The sequence below is a fragment of the Drosophila serrata genome, unplaced genomic scaffold (assembly GCF_035046125.1).
Source record: "Drosophila serrata isolate PLE 108 unplaced genomic scaffold, ASM3504612v1 contig_364, whole genome shotgun sequence".
NCBI lineage: Eukaryota > Metazoa > Arthropoda > Insecta > Diptera > Drosophilidae > Drosophila > Drosophila serrata.
The window spans coordinates 415,511-439,115 of record NW_028257262.1 but is presented as its reverse complement, the minus strand read 5'-3'; the positions used below and the strand labels follow the sequence as shown (position 1 = coordinate 439,115).

The window sequence follows — 23,605 nt, the reverse complement described above, 5'->3', positions numbered from 1 at the left end:
TTTTATAGTTCGTTTGAAATTGAATTAACGTTAAATTAGAGTGGCCAAACTATCGTGGCAAGCGAGAGACCGTTTGAGCACCTGTTTGGTATTCTCTGCTGCTACAGTCACACTGATCTTAGCACGTGCGGAAGGAAAGAAACAACTTGGACAAAACATGGGACGCGGCAAGAAGAAAGTACATCCCAAGACCCGTACGGCAGCCTTTAAGGCCAGCGAGCCGAGCGAGATTGTCGAGGCGCCTCACTCGTTCGTCATCCATCGTGGCCTCACCTGTCCGTACATCACAGACCTTACGCTGGATTTCCGCCGCATCATGGAGCCGTATACTGCTACTAATCTGCGAGAGAAACGGATGAACCGCATCAAGGACTTTGTAAGCTTAAGTAGCTTCTTCCACGTCTCGCACATGGGCATTTTCAACAAGGCCTCGACGCAGTTGTCCTTCAAAGTTGTCCGTTTGCCGCGCGGTCCCTCTCTGACATTTAAGGTTTGCCGACAGCTTAAATATTGGGAATGTTCCGACTGATTCACTCCAAATAACTTCCCCTCATAGGTTCACCAGTTCACACTGGCCCGCGACGTGATTTCGTCCAGCAGGCAGCAGATGACCGACAACGACCACTTCAAGCATGCTCCGCTGGTCATCATGAACAACTTTAGTGGCGATGGCAAACATCTGAAGCTGATGGCCACCACGTTCCAGAACATGTTCCCATCGATCAACCTAGCTCAGGTGAACATAGGAACCATCCGTCGCTGTGTCCTGTTCTCCTACAATCCGGAAACGAAGCTGGTGGAGATGCGTCATTACTCGGTGCAGGTAGTGCCAGTGGGCCTGAAGCGAGCTGTGCAAAAGATAGTAAAGGGCAATGTTCCCAATCTGGGCAAGTGCAACGAAGTGGTGGATTTCGTGACGAAGTAAGAAAGTCCTCGTGATATCGCATGTGATTCAAACTAATCCCATGTTCATATTTTCCAGAGATGGATACGCCTCCGAATCTGAGGCCGAGGATGACGAGCAGTCGCATGTGGTGCTTGCACAAACGCTCAAAAGCAAGGGCAACCTAGAGGACAACAAGAGCTCCATTAAGCTGCATGAAATCGGGCCGCGTCTAACCATGCAGCTAATCAAAATAGAAGACGGACTCCTCACCGGCGAGGTTCTGTACCACGATCATGTGGTAAAGACGGAGGAAGAAAAGGAAACTATGCGCAAACTGGTCGAAAAGAAGGCTAAGCAAAAGGAGCAGCGCAAGAAGGAGCAAGCAGAAAACCGGGCTCGCAACTTAAAACTTAAGAAGGACGAACAGCGGGCGGCGAAACGGGCGGAGGAAGGACACAATGACAGCGATCCCGAAGATGACGCCGAGTACTATAAAGAGGAAGTAGGCGAGGAGCCGGATGAAGGTAGGTTCTTCACTTCCTCGAAACACTTGAATGGTGAATAATAATTCGTATTTACATTTGCAGAACTCTTTAAAATGGAATCCAAATCTTCACGCAAGCGACCTAAGCTGTCCGGCGGCATGAAGTTCAAGAACAAACGGGCCAAGCTGGATCCCAAAAACAAGAAAGCCAATGGCAAGTCAAACGACTACAAGGACAGGAAGCCCAAGTTCGATCCCAAAAAGAGTAGGAAGTCAAAGTAATATGTTAAATATAAGCTATTTTATAAACAGACCAGTTGTTGGTTGGCTGAGATAATGGTAACAATGAGAACTAGCTGAACATACGCTGCACCACCTCCTTGTAGTGGGTGTTGCTATCCTTCCAGCTGACCGCAATGTTGTCCCGCAGCTTGCTAAACTCGCGCTTTTCCTCGTAGTTAGGCACCCGCTCGATGGTGGCCTGTGCCTTGGCAAACTCCTTTAAGTGGAAGTAGGCCACAGCACGCCGGTAAATGCTTTTCTCGCTGGGACTTTCCGCAGTCTCTACAAATTGTGTGTGATAAATGACGTGCTCGTAGCGCTTCTCCAACAGGAGGCAGGCAGCCAGGTTGGTCTGAATCTGGATGAAAAGCTCCTCAACTGTGCTTCCGTTTATCCCGTTCTCTTTCTTGGTCAGCTTGTCGAAAGGTTTGTATGTGATGAGCAACTTTGCAGCGCGCACGAAGTAATCGAATGCGAATTTCGGATAGGATTTAAATGTGGCCACTCCACTCTCTTTGAGACGCAGCGCCAAGTCGTAGATTCCTGCTGCGTCCAGCTTTTCCACTTGTGTGTTCTTCACAATCTTTTCCAGCCTCAGCTCAAACTCGATCCGAACGCCGTTTTTGGTCAGGATGCTACAGGCGGCGGTTTCTCCGGGAAGGAACTGCTGCAGCAGTATCTCCACATAACAGTCCACTGGGTAGACGGCAGTGCCCATTTCCAGGGAGTGCTGTTGAGGATACACCGAGGATTCATCGCTCCCCAAGTACTTGCTGGGCCGCTCACCCAAATTGGCGCATTTCTTGTTGACACTGAACTGCACGGTGCTGCACGCCGTTGGCTTCTCCATGTCGGCGAACTGAAAGGCGAGCACCTTCTTGGTAAGGCCTCGACCCTTATCTTCCCATTCCGTGCCCACATACCAGTCCATCTTGGAATTTTATAACGAATAAGAATGAAGAAAATAGTTATAAGCTACTCATTTCGTCTTAGGTTCTTCAGAGTGACCAGGTTGCGCAAAATAATTCATACTAAACTATCACGAACCAACTTGAAATTTAAAAACACACCATTTCCACTAGTTCAAAATAAAAAGGCGCAAACTTAAATAATTAAAGAATATAAGCCCAATATAAATGTTGGAACTCCCTCTCACACATATTACAATAGAAAAGTAGTCTAATTTATATATCCTAGAAGTACTCATGACTACTGTTATTAGAGTTCTAACAAAAAGCAGCTAAACATTAGATGGGATAAATGTTGACTTACATTTTTCATAGACATTTTTGTAGTCCTTTTCAAGGACCTTTTAAAATATTCAGTAAGTCAGAAATAAAAATGATTATATATCTGAGTAAATGAAAATATTTTAAAAAACAACAAGGCTATAAAAATTTTTTGAACAATGTAGAACTTCTATGGCAGTTGGCGGGTCAACTCAAACAGGAATTAAAGGATTACATACAACAGCCTCTCTGCCCAACTGCACAAATAATGAACGAAAGGAGATAAGTAGCCCAATATGCTAAAGGATTATAAAACAGCAGCTTCTTTAGAATTTATACACAATTTATTATTATTTCTAGTTATCTGTTACCTATACTAAGCCCATACGCACAGCAATTCGCAGTTGCTCAGCCATCGTTTAACAAGCTGCACTCCTTCCACCAACAGTTTTGCATAGTATTTCGGAGAGTATGTGGGTTCATATTTCAATCAATTTGCTGTTTTTAAAGTAAAACGTTATTTACATTCATTAGTTAACGCGGAAGCGGCGGTGATCGTCATCCAGATCACGTATAGCATTGTAACTTAACTTACACATAGCAATCAATACATATATAGTAAAAGTATCTGTTGCATACATTAAATATATATATATATATATATTATGATGAAACGTCTTGGAAATTTTGCTATTTACTACATACATCTGTGTATTACTAGAGTCTATAGGTATCATTACGGTTCAATCAAAGAATCGGTTACATATTGATTAATTTTGTTCAATTTTCTCCCCAAATAATTTCAATTGCCAATTGCAGACGCAGACACGGGTCACACACAAGTCTCTCTTTCAATTAAATTATTTGTATTTTGTATTTTGCATTTGGGGTAACTTAACTTACAATTGCCAATAAAATACTAGGCTTAAGTTTAAACTTTACAATTAACACAAACATTAGGCAATAGGCTTGCTAAAATAGGTTACAAATGTGCAAACTGATGCTTTTGCTTGCCAATTTCAATGAAGCAACTCTAACTAACATTTATGCTAAAGACTGAACTCTCTTCGCTGGCCGTCCTGCAGATTCCAGTTGCCTCGCAGCTGCCAGTTCGCGCGATGCTGGCTTGTGTATTTGAGCTAAAGAAACACTTAAAGTAACGCCCGATCGATTCGAGGACTACTGACCCTTTGATTAGTATTACAGCGCCTAAGTAACTAATACAAAAGTTTTGTCTCTTCAAATTCTCATATTCGTACATGACAAACAACCTAACAGCCAGTTTTGCAAAAATATTTTCATGTTTTCTATATATACGCCTTTTGCTTTTTATTGTTGCTTGCTTTATAACTTCATTTTAATCTTATTATGCTTGGGTTCCGTGTGTGTTTGTGTGGGTGTGTTGTGTGTGTGGGTGTTGAGTGTTTATGTTGTGTGTGATTGTAAAATAGACGCTCAGAGATCGCTGTTACTTGGATTCCGAAATTGTTGTATGTTTTAACGCTGGCTACCTTCATTCATCATAATCATCAATATTCTCAACATCATCTATATCATAGTCCAGGTCCTCCTCCAGCTCTGGGTCTGAGGAACCTGAACCTGAACCCGTGATAGAGCCCGAACCATCGGCAGCATTTTGATGCCTAACATATCCCCCCATAACAGCCCCAGCATCATCTCGCGAAATCTCGTCCTCAAAATCACCATCTCTATCTCTATCTCCATCTCCATCGTCCTCGTCCTCGTCGTCGTCATCGTCGCTCGAGGGTATTAGGTGTAATTCGCGCAGCTGCCGTTGCACAAAATGTTAATGTTCCATCAAAGCCGCTGTAGAAGCAGGAACAGAAATAGAGAAAATAAGACGTTATTATGCATGCATAATTCAAAAGATCAATGAATGGAGTGAAAGTTGGGCATCTCTTACGTGACGGCGTGCGTCCGGCCTTGTTCTCATTGGGTGTGAAATTTAGAAAGTCCCAAATCACAATTGTATCATCGTGCGAGCTGCTTACAATTTGGAACTCATCGAATTGCAAACGAAAGACGCGGCCAGTATGCTCCTATTAAAGAAGAGGGTTCAAGGAGTAAGAGGTTAATCATAACCTTATGGAGGCTACTACTAGGTGGACACTTACCACAAGCGTATTCAGACAAAGGGTATTAGAGGCTGCTCTAGGATCCAGGGCGGCCACCAAATCCCACACCTTGATCTTGCCATCGTAAGCGCCGCTAACGATGCGCTTCGTATCGAAACGGATGCAGCGAACCAGCTCCTCGTGGCCCTCTAGGACACGTAAACAAGCACCACACTCAATATCCCAAAGTCTGCAATGGGAATGGAAAATGTATAAGTATATATATAAAAATATATGCAAGACAAGCATCTTCTTACCTTATGGAATTGTCCGAACTGCCGCTGACTACCAGCCGATCTCTGTACTGAAGGCAGGCGATGCCACGCTTGTGGCCATTCAAGGTGCGTACAAATTCACAGCTCGAGGTGGACCAGACCTTAATGGTGCGGTCGCCGCTGGCGGACACAATATACTTCTCATCAAAGTCAACCACATTGACTGCAGCCCGATGGCCGACGAGGACGCGGCGTAGCGTTATCTCGCTGGGCGAGGTCATGTCCCACACGGCGATGGAGCGGTCCTTGGAGCAGGTCACCATCATGCCGTTGTTGAAGCGCAAATGCAGCACCGCCTCGCAGTGATGGATGAGGGTATTGACCATCTCGCCGGTATTGACGTCCCACACCCGAACTGTGGAGTCGCTGGATCCACTGATGATTACCTTGTCGTCGTATTGCAGGCACAGCACTGAACCAGTGTGGCCAATGAGGGTCTGTAGCAATGGAAGAGACGTAGTAAGGTTGACATTCTTGCTGAAGTATATCTAAGGCATCCTACCTTAACACACTGCAGATCCGTGCGATCCCAGATTTTGATGGTGTTGTCCCGCAGACCGGATACAATCTTGCCATCGTCGTACTGCAGGCAATAGACACCCTTCGAATTTTCGGACCGGCAATTGATTCGGTGTAGCATGTGCCCACCAATCCTCCAGTTATTCTCTATGCTGTCAATGTCCTGAAAGGTTGAAAAAACGAAAGAATGTTACAGTCATTGCTTGGTGTACTGAAAACTTTGCTAGTCACCACTTACATTCATTATCTTGGGAAACAGCTCGCGATGGAATGAGTGTGGCCGCTGGGTCTGGCCCGGTCTTGGTTTAAATAGATACTGCATCCAGTTGCGCCGCTCGGCAAGTCCACGCCACAATGAATCTGTGCGCACCTTGCGCTCGATGAGCTTCTTCCACAACATTCCCTCGGATATTACCCGCAGCCATTCCTTGCAGACCAGCTCCGCGGATTTGAGCGATTCGGCATCCAAGTAGGACAAAATGTTCTCGGCAATGTGATCCAGGCCCTTGACTATAATGCAAACATAAGTAAGGTCATGTTTAATGATAGTTTTCTTATTGAAATTAAAGCAGAAGCTTAAAGAGTTGTGAAGGAATCAATTCTTGATCAGCATCAAAAGCCGATTCGATCTAGCCATGTCCGCTCGAAATATAAATTTTAAACATTTTTTCAAAATTTCAAAATTTTATAAGGGGTTGTTACATTGTTAAAATTATCAAACATTTTAATTTTTAAAAATTTTAAATAGAGTAAGCAGATTTTTTCATCTAATAAAAACTAACATAGGAAAGCTTTCCGAATTAAAATTTATGCTGTTTTGGCTTAGTTATGAGTATTTTAAACTTTGATTTGTCGAAAAATATCGATTCATAGAATGGGAATTTTTTAAGTTTAATTTTGATCAATTATCTATTTAATACTATAATTTAATTCCAAGTTTTAAGGATTTATAAATGTCAGCTTTCCAAAGTTATTTTATTTCTTGTTATTAAATCAAAATGGTTTGATTGTCCTTCCTTTTTTTAGTAGGTCAATTTTTTTAAGGCCGTTGAACCCAAGTCAGGAGTATTTAGAGTCTTAGTCTAAGTCTTGACACAAGTCAAATAGAAAAACTTATTGGCCTAAAGCAGTTTGAACAGTTTTAACAGTGCATGATAATGGCAATCACATTTAGAGGTCTTATAAATGGGAAACATTCATTATAATCTTTTTGCCTTAATTAATTACATCAATTTAATAAGGAAATATTACTGACTCAATTAGCTCTCTCCGTGGACAAGTTAGTGACTAAGCCGTGTGCTATTTATAGTCGACACTCAGTTATCTCCGATATGACACATGGCAGAATGTGCCATCAGATATGAAGTAACTTGAGGTGGAGCAGACGTAACCGCTGCTGCTGCTGCCGCTCTTGTCAGACACCCACTCGCACAGGAAAACCAAACCGAACCAAAGCCCAACCCGATCCCAATCCCAATCCCAATGCAATCCAACCACTCGGCGCCCATCATCAGCCGACAAACAAGAGAGACAAAATGATGCACCTAACGGCATTAAAATGCACTTAGCCCAGTAAGTGGGCATGGGAGTGGGAGTGGCAGTGACGGAGGCGCAACCAATAGACCGGCATATTTACATGTGTCTTGTGCGCACACAAATGCAGCAAGCGGCGCGTTGTAGAGTGCCTGGTGGGGGCTGGCCCACCTCCACCTCCACCTCCGGAGTCACATGTACATCTCCATCAGCATTGACAAACGGGCTGGATGGGCCAGGCCAGAGTCTGAAGTGCATGTGAGTGTTCCCTACTACCTTCAGCTCCCTGTTCTCGTTCGCTGCATTTGCCAAACACAATTAAAAATGTGCATAACTCGCAAATGGCAGGCGGCTGGCGGGCGGCAGCGGCGATTTGGCTCAAGTTGTTTGCCGTCGCCGGCGACTAACGGTCTTGAGAGTGTGTCTATCCATCGTCTGTGCATCTGTGCGTCTGTCTGTTTGTCCTCCTGTCTGTCCTTCAGTCGCTCAGTCACTCCGTCCCCCCGGTTAGCTGCCTTTGAAGTGCATTACAATGTAAATGGAGGAGACAATGTTGTCTACTTTCAACTCTTTTTCGCTTCGTTCCCTAGAACCATCAGTGATGCCAGGAAAATTGTTAAATAGAACAGGAATAAGGAAGCTTGTAAAGAGTAGAATAATTTATATTTGCTGTCTATTTTGATTCAGATCACAAACTAGCATTACCTTTAATAGCTCTGAAATAAACCATGAATGCTGTTATTTATAAGCTTAAGTGTTACAACTCTAAAAGGCGTGGTATTACAAGCAAGAACAAGGAGGACATTTGCTAGGGATTATGCAAACGGAAACATCCTTCGACTTCCTCTAGGACCATTCTATACATTCCGAACTGTTGGTGCCAGGCAAGAAAATAGAGTAACGTCTCCCAATTGCATACCAGCTGACAATCAGAAAAGACAATAAGTTCAATAAGTTCGGTAAGAAGAGAACCAGTAAGTGTTTAAAGAGGGGAATGCAAACAAATAAACAAAGGTATAATATACGCACGACTCGCTCTTTGTTGAGTCACCGATATATGTACATATACACACGATCCTAACCGATCCGATGCATTGATAAACCCTCGCTTATTTACAAAATCCCATCGGATTCATTGCAAGCCATTGATCCTATATAATTACAGTTCCAGAAGTTACTAGACCAACAGTTTTGATTTTGATTAGCTGGCCACAAATCTATTCACAATTTCTTATGAATAAAATACAAGGCTTGCTGCTCCGCTCCGGCTTTCGTTTTGTTTGCTGTTCCGGTAAAGCGCGTTTAATGGAAGCAACGACCTTTCAGTCAACAGTTAACACAGCCAACAGCCCTGGCCCACCCACTGGCTCCTCTCCTCCGCCCTGCGCTCCACCCGAAACCCGGAATGAATGGCACTGGGATCTGGCCCCTCTGTGCTGGAGTGAGCCACCTTTCATGTTGTTCAACTTTGTACCTGCCGCGTTTGTTATTGTTTTCAGTCATTGCGTGCCGAGGGATTAAAACTCCGGACCTCTGTGTCCTATTCGCTGCTAACGTGGCTAAGACTAAGGCTTGTGGATAGAATCCTGCTCCTAGTTTGAGTTTTAGTTTGGCTTAAAGTTTGATTCACCCCGGTGGCTGTTATCTTTGCCACTGGCTTATCAGCGGCCAACAGGCGGTCTTTTTAACCATCTGGGAGTAGTGACCTCTCGCACAAAGTATTGACATTGATAACGCCTCTGTGACGTGACGGACGGACCACACTGTCAATCTTTAACTAACAGGCTGAAGAATTATGTTTGATCTTTGAATTGATTATTTTTTAATGACTTAATTAGCTAAATGATAACCTTAGACCCCAGACAATGATTATTTAAGTTTGAGTATTACAATTCTCACTCAAAATTAATAATTTTATGGGCTTCATTTATATCAATTAATTTAAAAATCATTTGTGTACTGATGCGTGTATAAATTAATTAATAAAATGATTTGGGTACATGAGAGATAATGTATTTAGTTGCTTTGTTCAAGGTTTTTAGCAAACCATTATCTGATACATCTAAACAAAACTCTATCACAGACAGAAACTAATTTATGTATATTGAAGGGTATTCCAGTTTTGACCTCCATGCTAACCTTACTTGTTTTAAAATGAGAAATTAAGACTAACAAAAGGTACTAAAGGGGTAATTATTAATTTAATTGTATAGGGAAATAACCACTCCTAAGCACCAGCAAAAACTAAAGCATCTGAAAACTCATTTGACTTAAAAGAAGAAAATCTATCACAATTTCCAATGAATACCTTGTCACTTAGAATTCTTCAGAGATCAATGTTCTTCATAACCAGAACCCAAACTCAATCTCCATTGGTCTGTAGTCTATATAGTATCTTATATTGGTACTTACTCGGTAGCAATGTGATAAAGTCCCGCTGGAGCATTGGTTTTAGATACGCATTGATCTGGCCGTGCTGATAGTGACACATGCGCGACAACAGCTGCTCCACAAAGTCCACCTGCCCCGACTCGCTCCACTGGGTGAAGTACTGAAAGCAGAGTTCCCGCTCCGTCTGGTACGTGGGCGATGAGTCTTTCTTGCGCACCGGGTCGTACAGCATGGTGGTTGTGAACTGTGCGGGAGAGATGGAGGAAGAGTTGGACAAAACGGGGCCCGATTAATTATGAAATTGCATTCGGTTTGTGATGATATAGTAAGTAGTAACTAGTATGTGGATGGATGTCAAGGGGCGATGATCGTAAAAACTGGAAAGGTAGCTATGTAGCTGGCTGCGGGTTGTGCAACTTTTCCTTAGTTTTTAGGCAAGTGACGAAGCCCCAAACTTGGGGCTTACAATTGGGCAATTAGTCGAGCTCAGCTCCGTTCCGAGTTTCTTTCTTCTCCGTAATTTTCTCGCTTTTTGTTTTTATTTGGCGGCGAAAGAGTAGGCAAAGCAGAGTTCACAAAAGGCCTGACTAGAGCTAGAGTCGAGTCGCTGCCAGCCGCCGCAGATCATTCACACGGAAAGTACATACTATATATACATATACAAATAATAATAATTGTATCGATGTTTATTTGGTGTTCCATCCTCATTAGGCGCTGCCGCTGCCGCAGCCTGCTAAATATAGCGAATCCCAATCGATGGCCGGGGTATTGCCGAATAAGATCGCCCCCATTAATCATACGTCATCAATTCATTTAAAGCGCAAAGATCTCGGCAAACAAAGTGAGTAAACAAATCGGACAATCGGGTGTGAGTGATTCGAGTAATTAAGCTAACCTGCAATGCCAGCGACTGGCAGAAAACCTTGCTTTTATGTATGAAGTAACACTGTGAGCGTAAATGTTATGTACGATTTTAATTTAAGTGCAATATTATGGTTTTTTGCGAGCTTCAGTGGTTAGCCTCAGCCCGGCTACGTGGATGTGAGGCGAACGCGGGCTGAGTGCAAGGATGCTCTGTTTCGACTATTTACAGGGTGTTACTTTCAACCAGATTCCACCTTGATTGGGTTTTTTTTTTTTTGGGCCAAGCAAAAACCAAGATGACTCAAGCAAAATATTATTGCCAACCCCGCACAGAAAAGAAATTAAGAAATAAAAACCGATTTTGGGCAAACCGCTTAATGGGCTTACATACTGGTGACCTTCATTGGCACTCCGCCTATCACCCTCGACACTGTATCCAGTACATATCCAATATCCAATATAATAAAGTAAATACTGATTGAAATGTACACGGCCGATGAATGTACATTCATACTTTGTGTTATTAATTGTGTAAACAAACTCGAGGCCAATTAACGAAATCCGAAATCTGGTAATAGCTTGGAGAACCCGGCCCCCGAGAGGCTGGGCATGAAGAGGTCTTGGCAAGGAGACGGATCAGCGGCAGCGGTGACGTTGAATAATTAGGCTAACGCCTGGGTCTGCAAAAGTTTAAGGCTAGCCGCTAGCGTTTGGATAGCGGAGAAAGGGGGGAAAGCCAATGCGACAGTGTCCGCCGAATTTAATAGAGTGCACGAGTGCAAAATCTCTGTAGTATATACGAAAATAAGACACACGCACGCACACACTTGCGCCACCTAAGGCGCGCCTGTGTGCGTATGCCTGTGCGTGTGTGGAGGCGACACTTTGAGCATTATGTACATAAATAGGTATATTCGATCCAATGGCACTGCATAGAGCAGGAGCCGAAATGGCGCTAACCCAATAGTATCTCACTAATAGTTGCACACTCACCGCCTGGGCATTGGAGTTGGTCTCGTCCATTATTTTGTCAGTCTCCATTTTCATCATTGTGTTGTTGTTTGTGTGTTTGTAGAATTTGTTGGCTGTTGGCTGTGTTTGGATTCGTCTCGCTGCTGCTGCAGAGGCTGCTTTTGTTGCTACTTCGCCTCGCACACGCACACACACTCGCGGACCACGCAGTGGCTATCGCTGGCGCTCTTTTTGGACCACACACGGCAGCACGGTAAGCAATTTAATATAATTTTATCTCGAAAGAAAATTACAATTCGCTGGTCTCGTTGTCAGTATGCCCGCAGGCGGGATGCGCGAAAACGGCAGACACGAAACGGGAAACTCTCCCCTCTCACCAGTGGCACGAATATCTTTGGCAAATCATTCTTAAAGCAGATCCGCGCTTCCGAATTCGGAGTTGTGTCTGAGCTTCGACCCGTAAGTGCTCAGACTTATGTTCGTTCGGTCGATTTAGGCGAGTTTGTCACTAGTTACCGCCCAAATTCGGACAGCTAACACAAAGCTGCTGAAGTTTCTGCGGATGATGAAGCACTATACGACTGAACGGTCACACTGCCTCTAATTGGATGGATACTTTAATTGAAATGGTATATTCTGGTATTTTTTTTAAGACTATTTTGAATATTTGAACACAGCCTCACTGCTCCTGATCGCTCTCTTTTTATTTTCTGTTGTCGTTACTTAATTGATAAACTTTTTGCGGGGGGCGCCTGTCCAGATAACCCTCACTTCTAAATTAATAAACATTGCACAAGTAAGTGCCTGCCTGCCGGCAGCCGATTCATAAACGCTCACTTTCATTTGACCGCAGCAGCTGCTAGCATCACATCAGTGTTTTAACGTATTTTCAATATTCTCAGTGGTTCAACTAACACATTTGCTCAGGATGGCTTCCCGAAGCAAGGATGCCGCCAACTTCTTGACCGACGGCAAGAAGATCGTGGGAGTGGCTCTTAACTACATGTAAATTAGTGCTATCCCTGAATGGGCTCTTAATTGGTAATCCCGATCATTGTCTGCTACAGGGACGTCGTAAAGGCCAGGAATGTTCCCGTGCCCACTGAGCCGCTGGTATTCCTGAAACCCACTTCCTCTTACATCCAGGAGGGCCAGTCCATAGTGGTAAGTGATCGTATGGAGTAGATAAAGAGGCTATTAAAGTGGGAATACTAATCTGTGCTCACCGAAAGGCCTTTGATCTCAAATAAAAGATTACTTTCAATTTTTTTTTAGCTTCCTAAAGTGTTTACCAAGGTGGCCTATGAAGTGGAGCTGGGCGTAGTCATTGGCAAGCCCTGCAAGAACGTCTCCAAGGCAGATGCCATGAGCTATGTAGCAGGCTACTGCCTAGCTCTGGATCTCACGGCTCAGTGCAATTTGGTAAGGACGCAAAAGATCGCCTTCTTTTGTTAAGCACATTCTTATACACAATTCTTTCGACGTTTAAGGGTGCAGCTAGAGCGGCTGGACATCCGTGGACCCTCGGCAAGGGATTCGACACGTCGACGCCCGTCTCCAAGTTCATTCCCGCTGACCAAGTGAATGATCCTCACAACCTGCCACTATGGTTGACAGTTAATGGAGATGTGAAACAGAAGGGCTGCACCGCCGACTTGATATTCAAGGTACCCGACATCATTTCCTATGTGTCCAAGTTCATGACCCTGGAACCCAACGATCTGATCCTTACCGGGACGCCCAACGGATCGGATGCGTTCAAGGAAGGCGACGTGATTGAGTGCGGAATGGCTGAGCTAGCCAAGTTCAAGTTCCAAGTGTGTGGAGAATAAATTCTAGAACTTGATAGTTCAATATATTTGCTCATATTTTGACGTGTGACTACTTCCTGCACTCTTGACATCATCGCAGGCCATCAAGTACTTCCGCATCGCTACACAGTCGCTGGTGTTCTTCCACTTGGTCGTGGGACAGTTGACGTACACCTGCTCCATGATGCAGGCTAGTAGGGTGGCGGGATAGTAGTCGCACTCGCCCTTTGTGTGCATCCATTGAAACTGTTGAGCTCGTTTCTGAGCTGCTTAAACATGTATAAACGTACATAAGTAACTAGGATATGGGGATCGGGATCCCATTTGAACACACCGTAATCCGAGCAACTGTTGAGGCTCTTCACCATCAATTGGGCCATGGTCTGGTCGCTCCTATAGCGCTGCTGGTAACTTCTCTGCAGGGCTTCTAAGTTGACGGTTCCATTGCTGAGCAAGTATCCATTGGCCTTAAAGGAACACTCTGCAATGCACTTTTGTTTTGGAAATAAATAATTGGATTCGAATTAAATGCAACTCATCTTATCTTCGGTCCTTCAATTTTGTTAGGCTATTATTCCATGATTTAATGTTTTAATAATTTAATATTTGAACTCACTGCATGCAGAGCTACTTTATCCGTTTTGAGATTACGAGACTCTCCATTATTTGTAGTGGTGGAGTTGTTGGTCAGCAAGGATTTTCGACAGGCCTTTATGGACTTGTCGTTTTTCTGGACATCACAGCAAGAGCTCATCTAGGAAAATAAATTAATTTGTTTAAACATTCTTCCTTTCAATGGCATTACATACAAATTTCGGCTGCTTCGCCTGATCACAGCTTGTATAATTAAAGGATTTGGCACATGAGCAAAAAACCAAGATAATTAATAGGAGCACACGCCGCATATTTTCCATTCAATGATTATTAATAATCTGCGCGTTACAGCAAATTGTTTATGCTTTTTAAAGCCGCATTTTAATTCCATTTCAAAGTTAATGTACCATAGAGATCATTAAATTTATTATTACCAAACATTAGTTGCCCAAATAATGATACAAAACGGTGATCCGTAAGGGCATTAATAGAAAAATGAAATAAGAATAAATAAGAAGGTTGTAGTAAATAACTAAGAAAATAAACATAAATTTAAAATTGGCGCTATATTATAAAGTATTTTACAGTATATTTTCAAAAAAGTTATTTTCCAATTGGAAAAGCTATTTCGCAAAATATTTTATTTTATCTATTAAGAAAGAACTTAAAATGTGTTTTTGGCAATCTTAAATTATATAATCAAAACAATTTAAAAAAATGAATGAAAATGAATGAAAAATTATGATTGGTATTTTTATAAAGTCGCGCTATGGTCGCACTCTTACCACGCTCGAAATCAAAACAACTAAATACTTGACAGGATTTCGAATATCTACGCAAAAAGCCTGCTGGATCGACCCGATATGGATCCAAGCTTGTACCAGGGAAATAGTATCTTTCGGAACCAGCCGTCGTATAAAGTCTTTAACAAATCCTTCGAGCATGTGGATGATGCCCTTTACACTTTTCTGAATGAAGTGGATCCGGAGGTCCTGAGGCTTGAACTCAAGGAACCGTCTGATGTCTTTACATCCTTTAAGCTCAGTACCGCACCGAAGGATCCGCGCACCAATGAAGTTCCACGGACCTGCGTTTGTGACTACACCACCAGTCGGGCGGAGCCCCGCTACAATTTTCCAAATCCTCTGGGGCTCTTTTCGGAGTTAAATCTGATGCAGCAGGCCGCCTGTATGCGAGTGCTACTGGCTTGGCAGAAGAGCGTAGAGGTCGCAGAGGATGACTTCGTGGTGTGGCATGCCACAGAGAAGAAGCGGTGCAACGAGCAGCAACGGATACAGAAGCAGATCCACGATTATGAGCACGCTCAAAGGGAGGTCCTATATGTGCCCATGAAGCGCCTAGTAACGATTTATGGGCAGTTATACGAGCTCAGCGTAAATAAGCTGATGAAAATGTACGCCAACGAGTCGTATGTGACCTTTTCAGGGCTGCCTCAGCTCTCCCAATGCAAGAGCCTCAATTCTCAGACCGTCAGCATAGAGGAGGTAGAATTGGAGAGAGTTGCAGGGCGCATCAGGATCTGGCCAGGGCTGGAACTTCGCAACGATTCGGCCATGCGAAATCTGAATGTGCGCTTGAATCGATACTCTGGAAAGAAGTTCAAAGATTCACCTACTCTGCTAAGAGACGAAGAGAAAAATCAGGAGTCGCAAGGTGCTAATGTTGTCGTCTTGCCTTTGGACTCACTTCTGATGCTCCTAACCTCAGGGTCATATGTAGATGTGCCTGCCGAGATGTTCGTCGATATAGGGGAATCCTCCAGTGCGGGACACAAATGCATAGAGTTTCATACTCCGTTTCCTGCGCGGAACTGTGGTTGGCATACAAATAATTTGGTCCTGACGCAGGCCTATGAAGCCTACATTTCACAGCCTGGACAAGCCAAGTGGTTGAACTCTGAACCGAATGGAGCTACAAGAGAGGTTTCAGATCTTATTAACAGTGAGGTTTCAGCTTCCTCGACCAATCTTCAAATGGACTACAAGCCGCTCTCGATAGACGAGTTTTCTTCAGACATCGAAGATACCTCGTCCAATACAGCACTGGTTAGTTGGTGCCTGAGGTGCAAGGGAAACAACGGTGAGGAGATCCGAGAATTCCAAGTATTTACCACCCTTTCCATAGCAGCAATGATAGTCACCCAGGGGAAGCACCAACCACTTGGTTGCCACCTCATCAAGATGGAGAATAAACCAGACTGCGGATGCGAAATTATGTCGAAATACGAACTGATATCGGCTTGGCTGCAGCTGAAGCTTCTGCAGGCAGAGATGGGCCACTGCACCCGCATTTCGCTCCGAGACTTTGAGCCAATGCTGGAGGAGAAACTCACTCTGCTCACAGTGGAGCAGCTGCTGCACGACTATTACAATACGAGCATGCCACAGTTACTGTCCAATCTCTACGAATTCCTCCAGTTACTGGGCACTGTGCCTGCCGGTAAATTTCTCCTGCGATACTCTCCCAAATACAAGGATAAGTTCTTGCTATGTCAAGCCACAAAGGAGGCGACAGCTCAGAGCTTTCTATTGCACCAACTGTTAACCGAGTCGTCACCCACCGATCTGAACTTCCTTACCCAGAGCAGCTACCTACCGATCTCGACCACCCTGTGCGGTCGTCTACACGAAGAACTCCATTTGCTGCCCTGCGCCTTCCCAGCGAAGGCGGATGGCAAGGCTGTAAAGCGACGTGGGACGGCCTTGCCCAGCCCAGAACCCACAAAGCGGGTTCGACCCAGGAGACAGCCAGTCCATAAGGGGAGAACGCCCGCTCAACGCGAAGATTTTCGTCGCATTTGTAAGGCCGCACAGAAAAGAAGAGCCAGAGGTCGAAAATTAGCAGCTGCCAAAGAAGAGAAGGTGCAGCTGGACAAGTTTATGAGCCTATAAGTATGGGCAGCATTTTAGATTCGTAACGCCCCCGAGTACAAATAGGTTAAAATAAAATAAAAAATGCAAGCTATAATATAAAGAATTACAACTTCAGCGCAGCAAAATTTGTGTCGGCTTCAGTGATGAGCTCATCCTCGTTCACCTTCAAGGGAGCAGAAGATCGTGTCCAGAAAGGTTCGTCGTCGCTGGATGGCAGAGAGTCGAGCGGGAAAGTATGCAACGAAAGGTCATTGAACACATTATGGTGCTCGTAATCGTCTTCCAGCTGCGTTTCTATGCAATACTCGACTATCCGCGTAATGTGGTCCTCCTGATTCCTTCGAGCCATCGTCAGCATCTCGAAGCTGTTCGAGATGAGAAGAACGTTTGGTAGGTGGTCTCGCTGCCAATTGGACCACAATATGTTGTGCATCAGCGCGTAGGGGCAGTGAGGCAAATAATAGAGCGTAGGCAGCGTCGCTTCGTCTCTTCCCGCGTTGTCTTCGCTCATCACGCAGCCGTCAAACAGGCGAATCAACTCCTTCTCGGTGTCCCTGAACACAGGATCGAAATAGAGAGCCTCGTTGATCTTGTAATGCCGTTGCAGACTGACCACAAAGGCCGCCTGATGGAGCGCCTGGTGGGTGCGGGAAAAGGGTCCCAGACCCAAACACACAATTCTCTTAAGCGGTCTTTTCAGAGCTTCCACCTGCTGCTGCAGCGCTTCCATGGCAACTAGGAAGTAGTCGCTTTGACACATCTCCGTGCACAAGCGCTCCAGGCGCCTGGAATTTGATTATTCAATAAGAAATTGTGTCTGCGGTAACCAAAACAACCTACGGTTGGAATTTTTCAACATTTACGTCCGGACAATCGTTCAGATAGTCGCTCTCGGATTTGTGGCGGTCCCGCCGCCTAAGACACTTCCTCGCCATCCATTTCTTACGCGTCACCACCTGGAAATCTCCGCCAGAATTCGACATTGCAAAATGTAAATAAACACTTGTGGGCCTTCTTCTTCTATTTCCACCTTGCGCAGTGTGGCCATTTAGTACGTGGTTGAATGGAAACAGCTGTTTCCACGTTCAATATTAGCTACCACTACACTATGATCACAATGTCTGCGAATTTGTCTATTCTGGGGGCTTTCCGGCACTTTTTCGCGGAAAAATCTACTTGTTTTGCATGCACTCGAAGTTCACTAAAATGAGACGTGAAGATCGGAAAATAAAACTTAGTTGCACAGTCTGGCAACGCATTCATTTAAGTGTGACCAGGTGCCGTTGAAGTGAAAACTCACTCTTTTTCAGAATTTTTAACGTTATTAACATAAAAGCCGACGGCGACACTAACGAATATTTCTATTTATTATTGTTATTTTTTTTAATATGAAAAATGAACGATCCTAATAAAGCGATCAGTGTAAATCTCTCCTCACTGCTCAGCTTGAAGGCGGAGTTGTCGCGGAAGCAGCTTGAAGTCAGGAATGCGAAGGCCAGCAAACCGCCTGCAAATGAGTTTCGGCCCAGTAAAAGCAGCAGCGACAAGAAGTCAAAGGATCTCGGCTACAAGGCTGTCGGAAAGAGTGGAGATGACGCCAAAGTGTACGAGGCAGAGGACTATGACCAGTTGGCCAAGTCCCGCCGGGTTTTGAAGGCCAAGAGCAAGTTTTACGACAGGATGAGCCGCAGCGGTGGCAGCCTCAACTCTGATGACAACTGCCTCGTGATGTTCAATCGAAAAAAGCAGGAGTACGAAGAGCACCTGCCACAGAAATGTGAGACCCGCCAACGTCAGAGTAGCAGTAGTAGCTCAAGCGAAGACGAGAACGAGGGCAACGAGGACGACGAAGTGGAATACGTGGATTGTCTGGGTCGAACTAGAAAGTGCCTGAGAAAAGAACTATTAGAGGCTAAGAGGCGCGACAGACAGCTGGCCGAGAGCATGCCCGAGCGTCTGGATCAAACGAAGGCTAATTGGATGATAGATACCAAAGGGAGCCATGCCCAGAGCAGCGATGACGACAACGACAACGATGGCGAGCCCAGTTACGGACCACCACCACCGGAGAGCGTCTTCAGCGATGCTTTGTCCACAATGACAAAGCACGACGAGCAGCGTCTGAACTGGGAGCGGAAGGAACAGGAAAACTTCGACAAACCTGACGTCCATTATCAAGATGTGTTCTTTGACGAGGCGCGCACCCATGGCGTTGGCTACTACGCCTTCTCCACAGACGAGGAGGAACGCAAGCAACAGCAAATTGCCCTAGAAGAAGCCCGAAAAGCCACGACCGCAGAACAGACCCGACGCGATGAGATGCGCAAAAAGCGGGACCTGCTCATAGCCGATCGAGTGCTCGCTGCCAAGAACAGAATACGGGCGCGCAACGGCTTGCCACCGATCAGCAAGGCGGAGTACGAGCTCGAGCAGCAGCAAAAGAGGGATAAAGAAACGGCCGAGGCCACGGCACGGGCGGAGGAGGAGCAGAAGAAGAAGGAAGCCATCGACAAAAAGAAAGCAGAGGAGGAGGCTGAACTAGAAGAATTAAGAAAGGAGCACGTACGGGATTGGGATCGAGATAAGCCCGGGGTCGCCGCCAAGCGACGCGGCTCAGAACCACCCGAGGAGGAGGAAGAGTGGAAGTACAAGGCCGAGCGGCTACCCATGTCACAGGAAGAGTGGAACGAAAAGCAACGTGCTCAGCGGCAAGCAGAGTTTGCCCCTATGCCAGAGCCGCCACCTCCTCTCAAGCGCAGCAACTTTAACAGCATGCCACCGCCTCCGACGTGGGAAGGCGGGTCAGCGGAGCAAGAGTTCTGCAACTTTCACACAACCAAGCGGGAACGGACATTCCAGCGACGCAACTACACCTCCGGCAACGAAGACAATTTCGATGAAGAGCCAGGTACCTCCGGTCGTAGCCTGGGTGCCGCCATTCCACCGCCACCTGGACTGGATGACACTGCTGGCCCACCGACAGCGAAGAGGGCCAAGTCCCAGGCCGACCTGGAGCGCTCTATTGAGGCGGGTTTAAGGTTTCTGCGCGATAACTGCGACAAGGGTGTGCTAGCCAACAAGGCCACCTGGACGGCCAAGGCAGACTATTAGGTCTGTTACAAGATTAAAGTTTATTGCTTTGTATAAAGAATATAGATTAGAAAAACTCCATACGATTTCTATGCGGCTTGGATACTTAGGCCAATTATAATAAATTATACATTTATTGTTAATTTTCACTTTTTTCCCATTGTTGAATTGGAAACTAAAGGAGTTCTCTCAACGTCCCGTTTATACAAATGTTGATTTCAAGTCCTTGAAATTGCAAATCTTGCGAGGGTCAAATTGTGTCTACATTTTCTTATTTACCACAATAAAATGGGATTTCATATGACCCTAAATGTTAATTTAAAAACACGAATTATAGTATACTTTTGGCCGCAGTTTTGAAAAATAATCATAGTTTAGTGTTAACCATAGCTAAAGAAACTAAACAGAACATAAAGTTTGGCGGGGGAACCCTTAATGTATCAAGTCTGCTAATCTAAGGATAATATTTACTAGCTTGCATAAGAACTAAGGATTAAGTGAGTATCATCAGCTCTTGAGCAGCACGCTATCTGAGCTTTTGTTATTGTTATTTGGTGTTTTGGCAGACAGCACGCATTCCTTCTTGCTTCGGGTTGCACTGTAGATTAGAGCATATCCCGATCGACCATATCGATGACTATTTCGGACATCTTTTGGCGGCACAGATCGTTGGGTGGAAAGTTGAGCGTGGGCGCACCTACATCCTCTTCAAGATCGTCTCCGCTGCGCTTCAGATACATATCCGGGGCATCCTCGGAGGAGCAGGTGCTTATTGGTATAATGTCCATGGCCAGGCCTAGAGCAAAACGGCCGTATGTCTTCAGCTCTTCGGCAAACCTAGAGTGTACGAAAAAGGGAATTTATATTATGATTTCCCTTAAAAAGCTTGACTTACAGATCCTGCAGCTTCTCTAGCGTGTCACAGTGGTCCGGTAGCCGTGTGCACAGTATTTGTAGCCACCGGAATAACTCTTCTGTATATGTGTTGAGCAGCGTCTGAAGCTCGGCATCCCGCATTTCCTTTGTGGTGCAGCAGTAGAGCAGGTTGGCAATGTCCAGGGCAATGGAGCTGTATCGTATCAGCTGAAAGTCGAGCAGGGCCACCTCCAGCACTCGTTGCGGATCCTCCGGATCGTAGTGGTACAGAAAGTTGTTCACCCAACAGTCCCCATGGCAGATGGCTGACAGCGGCGATTCGGCGCTAGCCAACTGCACCATACGACCAAAGAATGAGGAGCTCTCGGCAAATTTGTTAATTGCCAAAACGTACTTGGAGTCTGGGGGCAGCACCTCGGACACCATCTTAATGGCGTTCTTCGTCAGCCGCTCGTAGTAGTTTCGATACCAACTTGTGTTGGCCGTACAGAAGATTCCCTCACTGATCAGGCTGCACAGCTTGCTGAAGTCCAGTGGATGCTCGAACTTGTACGCCAAACTGAGGGCGTGCAGCTGCGCCACCTGAAGCAGGACGGACTGTGTTTCCTCCATACTAAGGCCTTTGTGGCGGTCAGACATTTGAAAGCCTCGTTCGCGAAGGTCCTCTGTGTGGGAAGGAAGAATCTTTAGTTGTATAATTTATGTTTGTTATTTGCAAGGCCATGCTAACCCATAATGAGCAGGTCGTGCCTGGCCGTGTAGCACTTGGGAATGGCGTTGAACGCTGGCATGTCCCGGCCTGTTTTGCTGGCCTGGAACTTGAGTAGCTCGGGCATAATGGTGGTGTAAAATTGCACCTCGTTGCTGGAAACGAAAAAGGTAAGATAAGAAGAACACCTTTCAAGGGATTAAGGACTCTCACCGGAAGAGCTTGTCGCTCTTGTAGGCTTCCCTCTGCACTACACTCTCCGGCATCACCTTGCAGATGACGTTCAGCTCCCACTTGTGATGGCACCCGTCGAGCCCCTGCCGCTTACCACTAAGATTGATGCGGTATAAGGCGGCCGTGTAGTTGTCGCCCCGGTCGGAGCCCTGGCCCAGCTGCAAGAAGAGACACGTGTCCGTTTCGGTGATTTCATAATCGAATTAGAGCAGGGTATGGGGCATTAATTACCTCAAAGGCATCGATTTGGACGTCTGGTTCCGCGTGCTTGAAAATGTCCTGGAACATTTCCAGGGACAGGATTTGTTTGCCCTCCGCAGCGGATGCCCCATTGTTTGCCGCTCCCATTCCGGTTGTTGTTGGTGTTGCCGCTTCCGTAATTCCCATTTCTGTTGCTTTTACTGTTCTGCAACTTGCTCGTTCTGCCGTCCTCTACACTTATTGGAACCTGGGAAAACCTCGTAGGTGGTTCCTTGAATATTTTCTGTTAACTTTTTGTTGAGCACGCTGCACTTTTCCTTTTTCGGTGTTCGCTTTTAACGTTTATTCATCGATTTTGCGCTAGCATGTGTTTTTTTTTGTTTGCTCTGCTTCGTGCTTCTTCTTCTCTTTTGGTATTTTTTCGTCCTTTCGTGCTTTCGTCATCGTCTTACGTATTTTCAACCCTGTGCTTACATTACGCAACCATTCAAATGGGACGCGGGAAAACTCGTTAGCCTATTACGTTAAAGGTGATTTTTGCTTAGCAATGAAATATGTTTGAATATATTACAAATATATGAATATTTAATTATAATTACAGAAAAAACAAAGCTACTTTTCTAGCTCCAAACACTAACACTTAACTAATTATTTAATTTGATCGTGAAATCCAAATAATTTTCGTTTTATATAAATATTAAATTATATGTATTTATTACTAAGATTATGTTATGCATACTAAACGACGAAAAGTAAAATGAATTTACAAATTGATAAGTCTGTCTTTCTTGTATTGATATTGGATAAAGAAACCCCTCTTTAACTTCTTCTATCTCAAAACTTTTGCGGGGGTCACACTTAAGTTTTGCGCCATTTTTGGTGAACACTGATCTTCGCAGCGTGCTTGTTGAAATTTTGTTAAAGATTTAAAAAAAGTGCCCAAGCATAATTGTTTACAAAAGTGCTACGATAAGCTATAGTTAAAGATTGAAAAGGAGGTGAGTTTTCAATAACATTAAGATTTGCTTAGATCCACCGGCACTCGACATTCTTTTCTCTGTAGGAGGCAGATTTATTGATCCAATCGAAATCGAAGTAAGTCGATCCATATTCACCCGAATCTCAAATGGCTTCTATTCAGTATCAACTGGTACCTTTTTCGAGTGAGCAAGAAGTTCCCCAATTGCAAGATCATCAGGTAAACCCAGGAATCGACAACTACCACTTTACGAAGAGTGATAAAAAGAAGGCATGGCTTGCATTGTACGCTCACATCGCCTGTAATGTGAAACTAGGAGTATACCAGGTGGCGCCATTGAGGAGGGGCCAATGCTCCACATGTCGTCGTGTCTTTGGTAGCATTAAACAGACGGAAAGTCATCAGGAGCACTGCCGCCTTGATATGTACCAAGTAGGGTGCCTCTGCGGCTTCCTTTCCAAATCGACCAGAAGCATTGGTGGTCACCGTTTATGGTGTCGTATCGCATCTGACATTTTATCGTTCGGGCGTCGAAGGGTGGCTCCCATATATAAATCCTGAATGGAGGCAATTTTGGCTACGTACTCAGAGTCAATAATATGTTGGATATCCATAGATCCAAGATTAATGGGACCCATAATGCAACG

The 23,605-nt window shown here is 44.9% G+C and overlaps 9 protein-coding genes across 11 annotated transcripts; 4 read left to right on the top strand and 5 right to left on the bottom strand.

The window, feature by feature from the left end:
* Positions 1-1,683, top strand: ppan (Brix domain-containing protein peter pan). Its single transcript, XM_020960379.2, has 4 exons — positions 1-490; positions 557-921; positions 983-1,410; positions 1,474-1,683. The coding sequence occupies exons 1-4, from the start codon at positions 158-160 to the stop codon at positions 1,650-1,652; spliced, it is 1,305 nt and encodes a 434-aa protein (XP_020816038.1). The 5' UTR covers positions 1-157; the 3' UTR covers positions 1,653-1,683.
* Bdbt (Bride of doubletime) lies at positions 1,653-2,583 on the bottom strand. Its single transcript, XM_020960390.2, has one exon. It carries the CDS (start codon positions 2,581-2,583, stop codon positions 1,723-1,725), a length of 861 nt encoding a protein of 286 aa, XP_020816049.2. The 3' UTR covers positions 1,653-1,722.
* A 623-nt stretch (positions 2,584-3,206) lies between these two features.
* slmb (beta-transducin repeat containing E3 ubiquitin protein ligase slmb) lies at positions 3,207-12,177 on the bottom strand. The gene is made up of 8 exons (XM_020961514.2): positions 11,592-12,177; positions 9,756-9,978; positions 6,049-6,320; positions 5,794-5,973; positions 5,274-5,728; positions 5,017-5,206; positions 4,806-4,941; positions 3,207-4,708 (listed from the first exon to the last, which is right to left on the bottom strand). The coding sequence occupies exons 1-8, from the start codon at positions 11,646-11,648 to the stop codon at positions 4,689-4,691; spliced, it is 1,533 nt and encodes a 510-aa protein (XP_020817173.1). The 5' UTR covers positions 11,649-12,177; the 3' UTR covers positions 3,207-4,688.
* Positions 11,886-13,424, top strand: LOC110190866 (oxaloacetate tautomerase FAHD1, mitochondrial). Of its 3 annotated transcripts, none has more exons than XM_086839299.1 (5): positions 11,886-12,199; positions 12,473-12,575; positions 12,638-12,734; positions 12,846-12,992; positions 13,061-13,424. In XM_086839299.1, the coding sequence occupies exons 2-5, from the start codon at positions 12,499-12,501 to the stop codon at positions 13,400-13,402; spliced, it is 663 nt and encodes a 220-aa protein (XP_086695425.1). In that variant the 5' UTR covers positions 11,886-12,199; positions 12,473-12,498; the 3' UTR covers positions 13,403-13,424. The 3 variants fall into 3 exon arrangements, with proteins under 3 accessions (XP_086695425.1, XP_020817175.1, XP_020817176.1); XM_020961516.2 differs by having other exon boundaries at positions 12,198-12,366; XM_020961517.2 differs by lacking the exon at positions 11,886-12,199 and having other exon boundaries at positions 12,376-12,575.
* On the bottom strand, positions 13,079-14,150 carry Obp93a (Odorant-binding protein 93a). The gene is made up of 3 exons (XM_020962300.2): positions 13,998-14,150; positions 13,716-13,872; positions 13,079-13,647 (listed from the first exon to the last, which is right to left on the bottom strand). The coding sequence occupies exons 1-3, from the start codon at positions 14,133-14,135 to the stop codon at positions 13,421-13,423; spliced, it is 522 nt and encodes a 173-aa protein (XP_020817959.2). The 5' UTR covers positions 14,136-14,150; the 3' UTR covers positions 13,079-13,420.
* Positions 14,151-14,838: 688 nt separating this feature from the next.
* On the top strand, positions 14,839-16,963 carry Ice2 (interactor of little elongation complex ELL subunit 2). The gene has a single exon (XM_020960668.2). It carries the CDS (start codon positions 14,839-14,841, stop codon positions 16,885-16,887), a length of 2,049 nt encoding a protein of 682 aa, XP_020816327.2. The 3' UTR covers positions 16,888-16,963.
* On the bottom strand, positions 16,940-18,140 carry LOC110190312 (SRR1-like protein). The gene is made up of 2 exons (XM_020960704.2): positions 17,710-18,140; positions 16,940-17,654 (listed from the first exon to the last, which is right to left on the bottom strand). Exons 1-2 carry the CDS (start codon positions 17,850-17,852, stop codon positions 16,973-16,975), a joined length of 825 nt encoding a protein of 274 aa, XP_020816363.2. The 5' UTR covers positions 17,853-18,140; the 3' UTR covers positions 16,940-16,972.
* On the top strand, positions 18,141-20,102 carry LOC110190294 (coiled-coil domain-containing protein 174). The gene has a single exon (XM_020960681.2). It carries the CDS (start codon positions 18,265-18,267, stop codon positions 19,978-19,980), a length of 1,716 nt encoding a protein of 571 aa, XP_020816340.2. The 5' UTR covers positions 18,141-18,264; the 3' UTR covers positions 19,981-20,102.
* LOC110190304 (uncharacterized) lies at positions 20,046-22,539 on the bottom strand. The gene is made up of 5 exons (XM_020960692.2): positions 22,010-22,539; positions 21,758-21,936; positions 21,566-21,699; positions 20,855-21,500; positions 20,046-20,796 (listed from the first exon to the last, which is right to left on the bottom strand). The coding sequence occupies exons 1-5, from the start codon at positions 22,163-22,165 to the stop codon at positions 20,565-20,567; spliced, it is 1,347 nt and encodes a 448-aa protein (XP_020816351.2). The 5' UTR covers positions 22,166-22,539; the 3' UTR covers positions 20,046-20,564.
* Between the last annotated feature and the right edge of the window lie 1,066 nt (positions 22,540-23,605).

Bases quoted from the DNA above. Each gene is read 5' to 3' on its own strand.
- LOC110190312 (XM_020960704.2), bottom strand. From the start codon at position 17,852: ATGTCGAATTCTGGCGGAGATTTCCAGGTGGTGACGCGTAAGAAATGG. The intron at 17,655-17,709 runs GTAGGTTGTTTT...ATCAAATTCCAG, and splicing joins AATGTTGAAAAATTCCAACC to GCGCCTGGAGCGCTTGTGCA.
- Bdbt (XM_020960390.2), bottom strand. From the start codon at position 2,583: ATGGACTGGTATGTGGGCACGGAATGGGAAGATAAGGGTCGAGGCCTT.
- ppan (XM_020960379.2), top strand. From the start codon at position 158: ATGGGACGCGGCAAGAAGAAAGTACATCCCAAGACCCGTACGGCAGCC. The intron at 491-556 runs GTTTGCCGACAG...TTCCCCTCATAG, and splicing joins GTCCCTCTCTGACATTTAAG to GTTCACCAGTTCACACTGGC. The intron at 1,411-1,473 runs GTAGGTTCTTCA...TTACATTTGCAG, and splicing joins AGGCGAGGAGCCGGATGAAG to AACTCTTTAAAATGGAATCC.
- Obp93a (XM_020962300.2), bottom strand. From the start codon at position 14,135: ATGAGCTCTTGCTGTGATGTCCAGAAAAACGACAAGTCCATAAAGGCC. The intron at 13,873-13,997 runs GTGAGTTCAAAT...CCAAAACAAAAG, and splicing joins ATAAAGTAGCTCTGCATGCA to TGCATTGCAGAGTGTTCCTT. The intron at 13,648-13,715 runs GTGTGTTCAAAT...ATGTTTAAGCAG, and splicing joins CAACAGTTGCTCGGATTACG to CTCAGAAACGAGCTCAACAG.
- LOC110190294 (XM_020960681.2), top strand. From the start codon at position 18,265: ATGAACGATCCTAATAAAGCGATCAGTGTAAATCTCTCCTCACTGCTC.
- Ice2 (XM_020960668.2), top strand. From the start codon at position 14,839: ATGGATCCAAGCTTGTACCAGGGAAATAGTATCTTTCGGAACCAGCCG.
- LOC110190304 (XM_020960692.2), bottom strand. From the start codon at position 22,165: ATGGGAATTACGGAAGCGGCAACACCAACAACAACCGGAATGGGAGCG. The intron at 21,937-22,009 runs GTAATTAATGCC...CTCTTCTTGCAG, and splicing joins TCCAAATCGATGCCTTTGAG to CTGGGCCAGGGCTCCGACCG. The intron at 21,501-21,565 runs GTTAGCATGGCC...CTTCCCACACAG, and splicing joins GCACGACCTGCTCATTATGG to AGGACCTTCGCGAACGAGGC.
- slmb (XM_020961514.2), bottom strand. From the start codon at position 11,648: ATGATGAAAATGGAGACTGACAAAATAATGGACGAGACCAACTCCAAT. The intron at 5,974-6,048 runs GTAAGTGGTGAC...TCAACCTTTCAG, and splicing joins TGTTTCCCAAGATAATGAAT to GACATTGACAGCATAGAGAA. The intron at 4,942-5,016 runs GTAAGTGTCCAC...CTTCTTTAATAG, and splicing joins TTTGTCTGAATACGCTTGTG to GAGCATACTGGCCGCGTCTT.
- LOC110190866 (XM_020961516.2), top strand. The intron at 12,576-12,637 runs GTAAATTAGTGC...TGTCTGCTACAG, and splicing joins GGAGTGGCTCTTAACTACAT to GGACGTCGTAAAGGCCAGGA. The intron at 12,735-12,845 runs GTAAGTGATCGT...ATTTTTTTTTAG, and splicing joins AGGAGGGCCAGTCCATAGTG to CTTCCTAAAGTGTTTACCAA.